Source organism: Perca flavescens, chromosome 16, assembly GCF_004354835.1.
Source record: "Perca flavescens isolate YP-PL-M2 chromosome 16, PFLA_1.0, whole genome shotgun sequence".
In the NCBI taxonomy this organism is placed as follows: Eukaryota; Metazoa; Chordata; class Actinopteri; order Perciformes; family Percidae; genus Perca; species Perca flavescens.
Window position 1 is genome coordinate 29172891 of NC_041346.1, and position 9811 is coordinate 29182701.

A 9811-nucleotide genomic window follows, 5' to 3' on the forward strand; every position below is an offset into this window, starting at 1 on the left:
ATGCTCAGTAGCTCAGATCGTAGATCATGTCAGCTAGCTCCATAGACAGTAAAAGAGAGGCTGTTTCTCCGACTTCAGTCAGTTCCAAGGCAGGATCAGCTGGGAGACTTCTTCTAAACCAGGGAGCACATGGAAGTAGTTCTTTTGGAGATTATGGTGAACTAGTGTGTGGTGTAGCAGTGCTTTGCTATTGAGAACGAGGTAGCTAACGCTAGCACGCTAACGCTAGCATGCTAATGCTAGCATGCTAACGGTTGCGGTTAGCCAGCTCGTTTCGGCTAGTGACGTAGAAAGCCGTGCCGATTTTGACCAGCTCACCAGGAGACTGAAGGCAGGACACATTCAGAAACCGTATCTCACTCAGAACGTTTGTATGCGTGTGGAAACACCAGAGACACCCCAAATCCCAGAAAAAGGGATTTTTTTATAATATAGGCACTTTAAAAGGACACTTACCACAGGATAACAGCGGTTTGTTCTTCACAGGTAGGAGCCTTGAAATATTACCCAATCAACCGCGGCTTCAAGCCTGACTACATAACTTCCTACAAGTGTGAATGCATCGCGCCGGACCAGGGTGAGTCTGCAAACCCCTTTCTTTATTTTCTTTATGCGATTTAACTGCACCACAAAAATCTTTCCTCACATACTGGAATAACTGATTGGTAAATGAAATATTTAGAGGTGGAGCAGACTACTAAAAGGGATAGTTGAGATGTTTTGATGTTTTGGGGAAGTAAATATAACAGTCCACTGGCCCGTTCGCGCATCATTGTATGATAAGTGACGTCATCGATTTCTTGCTCCGTCGGAGAACGCCTGTTGAATGATTTTTATTTATTTAACCTTTTATTTATTCAGGTAAGTTGATTGAGAACAACTTCTCATTTGCAAAGATGACTTGATCACATTACCTGGGAGCTGCCCATTCTGATCTGCTGGCCACTGAGCAGCTCCACTGGAGCGGTTGGAGGTTAAGGGCCTTGCTCAAGGGCACCTCAATGGTGGTGATGAGGGAGGGAGATTTTTTTGTTTATCTTGTCAGTCTGGGGATTGAATCAGCAACCTCCCGGTCTCAAGCTCGCTTCTCTAACCTTTAGGCCACCAAGAATTGAGTTGGTGCTTGATGCTTGATGTGGTTTTTTTAACACTTTTTTAACTTCTTTTTCCGCAGTTTGACGTTTTTTTTATGCTTTTTTTAATAACTTTTTCTCAACGCTTTTTTTTTTTTTTATTTTTTCCTGGCTTTGGTCGTTTTTTGGGGGATTCCCCCCGAAGGCCTTTTTTTCATGTTTTTCTTTTTTTCTGAGCTTGTTTTTTGTTATATAGGGGCCAGTAAAAATTGACTTTGGGCAAATAGAACTTTAACTTTAATAAACTTTGACTTTAATAAACTTTAACGTTAACCCCTAATAGTCAGTGTGAAGGTAAGAAAACGTCCTGCTGTGGGCGGAGGGCAGCAGCTAAACACATTTTAGAACACTAAAAACATCTCTATCAGTTTAAGTAGACGCTATATTTAGAGTATTTTCAGTGCTTCACCTTGCTGTCAGACAGCCCTTTACGATGGGGAACTGAAGCCGTTATCTCAGCTCTCTTTAAAGCCACCAGACTCCTTTGACAAAATTTTACCTCGCAGAACACGGGAGTTACTGCTCTACTGCTGGCTCCGTCTGTTAGTTAGTTATTGTGAGGCTTTGGTGTCTTAAAAAGTTTGTTCTGATTCACTAAAGTCACGCAATAACAATAACCGCGACAATATTATTAATGTGTATCATCTTCATCAAGATATAATTAGGAAATGCCTTGACCCTTGTAAGATATGAGCCCAGGGAAACATGAATTCTGTGTATTAATTTAGGGAGATACTTTGAATAAGATGATTAATTAGATGCAATTATTTGGTCTTTACTCTGTGATGATTCGTGTATCTTTTCTGTTTCTGCCTCATTTTTTTCGGCTGCTGTCTGACAAAGTGAGTATGTTGACACTGGTTGAGCATGTTTGAACAACATTTTAATTAACTTGATTAGAGGAACTCACTCACTGCCTGTAGGCTTGAAAGGTGGCTCTGAAAAGTTAAAAACCGAGTCATCAGATTTAGATTTTAATGCGGCTGTCAAGGACCAAAGCAGTAAAACAGGGAGGAAAACAGGAGTTTGTTGAGAAAGTGGGTTTTTATTTACCCAAAATAATGAACAAAACAATATAAACCAAGAACTTAATATCTGGGCCTCTAAAATAGGTCAACTAAATATAAGTTAAACCAAAAATGGATGTGAACTCAACAAAACTGACCTCCAGAATGAGACAAAAGGGAACATATATACTAACTTGGCCAAACCAAATAACACACAGGGGAAAACCAAAATGGACATAATTGCAACTAATACAAATAAACCCAACCTAAACCTAAATCCCCCCCCTCCAGCATGGCATCTGATGGTACAGCCCAATTGGCAGGCTATAGTATATAACATTCCTTCACCCTTGGCCATGCCTCTTCTGCACCGGGAAGGACCTCACCACCAGCATGGTAACAAAGACAGAAAATAATGGTAAATATAACAAAAACCTTACCATGTAGAAAAGAGTGCATTCCATTTAAACCATATAAAGCTAAAGGAAATAAACGTGGATTATGAATTAACCAAACCGTGTAATGTGTAATGTAATGTAATGTCGACATTTTTTACAATAAATTAATGTGTACTAAAAAGCATGGGGTGAAATTGTGTACCATATTACCATTGCTGGCTGTTTAACCTCTGGCTTAGGCCATCACAGCGGCTGTAATTGATGCACGTATTTCTTTTAAAAACTAACAAAAAAAACCAGAGAGAATAGCTCAGAAAAAAACAGAGACTACAAAAGAAATACAGATATGTATCATGTGAAACAACCAAAACAATATTGGGAATATATGGGAATATTGTATGTTTTTTAGGGCTTTAAAGACTTCCTCCTTCACAGAGGACAATATGAGTACTATTAGTATTTGAGGTTCAACAGTGGAATTCATTGTAACTGTGTTCAACTTAAACCTTCACAATTGAGCCGCTACAGTCTTTACAGAGCCGTGTTTCCAGCCGGCAGGGAGTATTTTATGCACAGATACAGATGTCTTTAATTTAACTCTGGTTGACTCCTATCAAACGCTACTCTAGGTTTTACCGTTCATGTTACCCATCATTCATTTGGTTTTCTGTGTTTCCTTCTCGTGTTTCTGTTCCTCAGCATCTGTGCTCGGCTTCAATGTCTCAGCTCCACTCGCAGATGATAACATGACTCTGCTGGTAAGTGATGAACAGCCGAAAACATCACTCGCGTGAATCTTTTCTTTCCCTCTTTGGGAAGGTTAACGGCCAAAGTAACGGAGTTGCATCACCAGTTGTTTGTGGTTTTAAACTGTATGTTTTGGGATCTCACCAAGCAATGGCGCTCAAGTTTGACTTGCAGATATCGGGTCCATATTTATGGAGCATCTCAGGGTCGGAATTGATGCCTAAGCGGCCGAAAAATTCTCTGAGTGACTCCTATGTTTAGGAGTAGGAGCAAAAGTCAAGTTTTATCAGCTTTCTAGCTTCAGGAAATTACTCTGATATTTGAAAGAGCAGCAAATTCTTTATTAGGAATAACCCCTTGAGTACAATCACAATTAGACATACACAGCGGTTAAAGGTGCAGTAGGTAAGACTTATAAAACTACCTTTCTGTCATATTTGCTCAAACTGACTCTATGTTCCAGTAGAACTACATGAAGCAGGTAATACAGGCTGTAGGCACCACCTCCAGGCTTTAGCGGAAAAGGGGGGAGGGACTGAGAAGTTGTTGCTCTTCTCAATCCTACCTACAGCACCTTTAACAAAATAACAACCACCACAAACAACAAAGACAGAGAAAAAAGAAAGAAGGGAAAAGCATCAGGATCATGCGATCATATTCAAGTTCGAGGCAGAGCAAGAATTAAATTGGATGTTAGTAATAATATTGGAAGTAGTGGTTACAGTGTTACCATGTTGTTGTAGAGGTAATATAGACAGGTACAGTTGTTTCTGTAATAAGGTGTCCTAAGTTGTTCACAGCTGCCACGAGAGGGTGTTAAGGAAGAGATAATGGAAATGTCAATGAGCTAGTTGAAAGATAGTTTTGACAAAAACGGAATGATTTTTGTGAATGACTTTGTGCGGGTTGCTTAAGCCCAGTTCAGACCAAAGATTCACGGCGAGACAAGTTGAAACATATAACTTCTTGCAACGAGCCGGTCTGCAGCGTTCCGAAAGCTGCCAGTTCACACCAATGCAGTCTCGCTCTGCCAGACCCTCCTCCAAAGCGCGCTGGAAGAGGGTCTAGCTACTCCGCATATCGGGGATGGGAGGAAAACGTGCTCTGGTTTATTGTCATTTCTTTAAACCAATCACAATCGTCTTGGGCGGTGCTAAGCTCCGGGGAAAGGCCGCGGTGCCTCTGCAAAATAGCCTCTGGAAGGAACTTGTTTTGGTGGAACGTGTGTACGTTCAAAAGTAGTTTTAGTCGTGCAACAGAAAACTCAGATTGGACAGATAGTCTAGCTAGCTGTCTGGATTTACCCTGCAGAGATCTGAGGAGCAGTTAACCATAGTCCTCAGAAATCCACCGGAGGTTAGAACGCCAACACAAAGGAAGCCCAAGGTAACGGATATTTGGCCTAAATGAGCAATCCCGGAAGTGGAACGTCGAGGATATAGACTTAACACCAATGAGACGAGACGGTGTATCATCGGCATGGCATCACGACGATATTTACTTTTCTAAAAACAGGACATGTAATTTCACTGTGTTGAGTGTTAACTACGCTAACTAACTGTGTGTTGTGAGCCGCGTGTAGTGATTAAAAACAAAAAGACAACAGCTGTGTCTCAAAGACCGGGCAGCAGCAACCAGGACGTTGAGAATCCACGCTCGAGAGGTGATAGATAGTTCCGGTCACTTCGTCATGTATTCACTTCGTTGAAACAAGAGAAGAAAGCCTCACAGATGTGAAGAACAGGACAGAGATACATATATAAATGCTCCCTGCCTGCCATATGCCAACGCTCAGGTAAGTCCACTCACCCCGTCTCTGTCCTGTCAAGCCCCAGATGTCCGCGCATTTGTTGACAAACTCTGACGCGCACGCACACACGGCGGTGAAATGGCGATTTATCCCTTTAAAGCGCCCATATTATGCTCATTTTCAGGTTCATAACTGTATTTTAAGGTTGTACCAGAATAGGTTTACATGGTTTAATTTTCAAAAAACACCATATTTTTGTTGTACTGCACAGCTCTCTCTCACTGCTGCAGATCCTCTTTTCACCTGGTTTCTTTTTTTAGCTACAGAGTGAGACCTCTTTTCTTCTGAGTCCTAGTGAGAGAACCAAAGTGTTTCCCCTGTTCTTTCTGACCACGGTGGGAGATCTGGAGCAGGAGAAGTTAGACCTCTCCTTGATTTCATGTTGTTTATGGAGAAGGAGAACCAGGAAATGAGTCAGAGGGGGAAATCCAACGTAGGGCTGGGCGATATATCGATATTATATCGATATTATATCGACTAGATATCGTCTTAGATTTTTGGTTATCGTAATATTGTGATTGTGATGTGTGTGTGATGACAGAAGTGTTGTCTTTTCCTGGTTTTAAAGGCTGCATTACTGATGATTATTTATCTAAACTCTAAGTGTGAAGATATTTTTGTTAAAGCACCAATTGTCAACCCTAGAATATTGCCTCCATATCGACATCGAAGTATTTGGTCAAGAATATCGTGATATATGATTTTCTCCATATCGCCCAGCCCTAATCCAACGCTACCAAGCCACGGCCGAGCGACGGGCATCACCGCGACATGTAGTTACACAAGAGGTACACGTCAGGCTACGGCGTAGGGTTGATATCCCCACGTTCCTACGTACCCCGCAGCATGGTGGCCCAGTGGTCAGCATTGTGGCCTCACAGCAAGAAGGTTCTGGGTTTGAATCCAGGTGGTTCCGGGCCTTTCTGTGTGGAGTTTGCATGTTCTCCCCATGTTTGCGTGGGTTTCCTCCGGGTGCTCCGGTTTCCCCCCACCATCAAAAAACATGTACTAGGTTCTCCAGGCAGAGCCCTTGATCAAGGCACTGGCTCAGATCTGGAGTTGGTCCCCGGATGCGCTGTCATTGGCTGCCCACAGCTCCCTTGAGGGATGGGTTAAATGCAGAGAATGAATTTCGCTACATGTATGTGTATGTGACAATAAAGTACCTTTACCACGGTGTAGATTGAACGCAGAAGCACAAATCGGCCTTTAGTCGAGCTGAGACGGGCAACGTTCTAAAGCTGTTTTGTCTCGTCGCGAAGCCTTTGGTCTGAACTGGGCTCTACAGAGCTCTGTGGCTCCCTCCTCCATGCCCTGTATTGTTTTTTTCGTCTGTTATCGCTTGTCTTTTTCTCTTCCGTGTCCATTTCATCTCCCCATCCCACCCTGTTGCCCCTTCTCCTCTCACTCTCCTCCTCCACCCCTTTTGTCCCGTCTTTGTAGTTTAACTTGACAGACATGGACTGGAGTCAGCTGAGTAAGAAAGAGTGCGTGAATTACGGCGGCACGCTGGTGGGGAACTCCTGTAAGTATGTGCCCGACTTGGCTCTCATGTCCTTCATCCTCTTTTTCGGCACCTACTCCATGACTGTGTCTCTCAAGAAGTTCAAGTTCAGCCGCTACTTCCCAACAACGGTAAGGAAAAAAAACCTCACATGAGACCTCCGCTGTTTGCCCAGAATTGCTTTAATGCTGTTATCAGCTCCCTGCAAGTCAACCTGCATGTGAAATGTTAAGATTCTTGGGTAACCCTTTACTTCAAGGTATCTACATAAGAGTGACATGACACTGTCATTAACACAGTCATGACACATGAACCCTAACTCTAACCCTAACCATAACTTGTCATGACAAACTGAATGACAGTTACTAAAAGAAGGGTTATGTCATAAACGTTTATGACTTGTTTATAATGTTTATGACACGTTCATGACCGTGTCATGTCACTCTTATGTAGTTACCTTCAAGTAAAGTGTAACCGATTCTTGTAATATGGGGGATAGTTATCAAAGCATGAAACCAGTCCAACTGAATGGATAAGGCTGGCCAAATTTCTTTGTTTTCCTCAATGTTGAAAAAATCCCAAAACCAGCTGTATTTATCAGCTTTCTCCTATATAAACTTGTATTCTATCGCAACACAGAAATCTACACTTAAACAGAAGATTCTCTATATCTAAAGATGGTATGAACCGGTAAACACTCCCTATCTCCTAGAGGGGCGTGGCCTTGCTTGAAAGGGCAGTGAACATCGTTTGGATGCATGAAGTTATATTTGTATGATTTATTATTGTTTTCTTCTCCTAACATTAGATATTTACACAGCTAAAAGCCATATTTACCATCACAGAGATTAGTTTTGTTACAGCGTCTTTTGTACACAAACGTTAGCTGACGTTAGCTTCTCCGTGTTTCCAGATCTCACAAGAGTTTGGTCCTGAGACAGAAACAGAAAAGTCTCAAACAAAGTTAATTTTCTCCTGATGTCAGAATGATCTGGAGATATGTGCCTTGTGAAGAATGGCTCCCAAAATTTACTTTAGTGACTACGGGGCGAAAGAATCACTCATAATCTGTGTTCACGTTCACTTCCCCCGGGGCGTCATGCTTTTATACCGTCGCTGAAATTAACCCTGCGGATGACGGTGCTGTTAGAAACGGAAAAACCATTCACCGTAAATATTAATGGACAAACCATCCGGTTCGGCGAAGTGCTGCAAATGCGGAAGTGCCTTAAACCTGCTTTCTATCTGAATTCCTGCAGGGGGCGAAACATGCAGTTGCAAAAGGAGTTTGGTTTCTGTAGAGGTCTATGAGAAAGTGACCCACTTCTCACTTGATTTATTATGATGTTCATTTTTTTTAATAATGGTCTTGTTGATTTTAAAATCGGCGATAAAGCAGGGGGTGTTTTAGGGCGTGGCTATGCTGTGATTACCAGTGAAAGTGTGTAACATAACGTAGAGTGTAAGCAGCTCCTCCCTCACTTCTCCATCTCGTCTAAAATCGTCACATCCCCAACCAGGATGGCTGCGCCCGTAACGGCAAACTCAGCGACTCATAGCAGATCTTCACAAACCAAATGGGTGACGTCACACATGGTTGGCACATGGGGAAAACAGCTAAAATTGCCCCCAACAAATCCCAATTCAGTTTCTTTCATTGGATTTGTTGATGATGAAAAGAAAATGAAATATCACCAGCTTTATCCTTCAAAGCTGCTGAATATCTGCACCTAAATATCAGCAGCTTTTATTTGAACGTACCCCGAATGCAGCCAGCATTCCTCCCTTCCTTCTCCTTATCCCCAGCCACCACCCTTAAACCTAGGATTGGGCATCGAGAAACGGTTCGGGTTTTTTTTTTTTGGGAAATTTTGGTTTTCAAAGCATTCATCGTTTTAAATTTAACACACGCAAGGTTTGGTTTCCGTAGCTGCCGCCGTACTTCCGGGCGTTTTCTAAAACAACTTTTGAACGTACACATGTTCCACCAAAACAAATTCCTTCCAGAGGCTATTTAGCAGAGGCACCGCGGCTGGGAGCATGGCTATGTTCCAACATTTCTAAGATTTCTTTTCAAAATTAGGCCCTATGTTCCCACATTTCCTTTTTCATAAATTTGTATCATATTTTCTCCCAATTTGGTAGCCAATTACACCCAACCTACCAACCAACATAGGGCCTAATTTTAAGAAAAATCGTAGAAATGTGGGAACATCGGGCTGACCCCCCGGGGCTCCATCCGCCCAAGACGATTGTGATTGGTTTAAAGAAATGCCAATAAACCAGAGCCCGGTTTTTTCTCCCATCCCAGAATGGGAATGTGGAGTAGCCAGACCCTCCTCCGCAGCGCTGTGGAGGAAAGTCTGGCAATGCAAGACTATCTTCTATTATATACTGTATATCTAACTGTGAAATAAGCATGTGGCCCGTTTCAACTTCACCCTTTCAAATAATTGGACTGGAATCGGAAAGGAAGAATCGGAATTGAAATTTGAATTGTTAAAAATTAAAATCAAATTGATGCCCAACCCTAAAACCTCCACATCTGTCCCAGGATATCCTGTCCCATGTTCTCCCCTCTGCTCTCCCTGAATGTGCTCCAGCTCCGTTCCCTCATCAGCGATTTCTCCGTCATCATTTCCATCCTGGTCTTCTGTGGGGTGGATCGCCTGATGGAGCTGGACACCCCCAAACTGCACGTGCCCACTGAGATCAAGGTCCAACTCTTCCCCCTAAATACCTCTTTCATCTTTCCCAAACTTTTTAGATGTCCCCACTCAGATGCATTTCTTTCCCCCGAGAATGTGGCTTTTTTTTTAAATTAATTTCTAATCATTCGTTTGATTTTGTGTAAATGTATCAATGCAAAGATTCTTTTACAGAGTATAAGTTCTCTCTCTTCCTGTCTTCATTTCCTCATGTACGCACCCTTTTCTCGTACTTTTGCACGTACGTCTCCCCTCCTCACTGTCGTACTACATCCCCGTCCCCATTCCTCCCTCTGTCTTAGCTGAGGAAGCTAATCAGTGATTTTGCCATCTTCATGTCAATCATGTCCTTTGTGGGTCTGGATATGTTGATGGGGTTAGACACACCCAAACTAATCGTTCCAACTGAGGTCAAGGTATGATTTCTTTCTAAAATATTTGTGGGAATATAGTTGCATTTATAGCATATGACTACTCTTCTGTGTGTGTAACTGTTTTTTTTTT

At 42.4% G+C, this 9811-nt stretch overlaps 1 protein-coding gene across 6 annotated transcripts in view; it reads left to right on the forward strand.

The window, feature by feature from the left end:
• slc4a5b (solute carrier family 4 member 5b) overlaps nt 1-9811 on the forward strand; it is a 71665-nt gene that overhangs the window by 36726 nt on the left and 25128 nt on the right. For 4 of the 6 annotated variants that reach the window (XM_028601817.1, XM_028601818.1, XM_028601820.1 and 1 more), the window contains exons 15-19: nt 487-577; nt 3238-3296; nt 6539-6730; nt 9203-9316; nt 9610-9723. In XM_028601817.1, coding sequence (XP_028457618.1) covers nt 487-577; nt 3238-3296; nt 6539-6730; nt 9203-9316; nt 9610-9723 — 570 coding nt within the window. The remainder of the gene's footprint in view (nt 1-486; nt 578-3237; nt 3297-6538; nt 6731-9202; nt 9317-9609; nt 9724-9811) is intronic. The other 2 variants (XM_028601822.1, XM_028601823.1) reach the window with 2 other exon arrangements.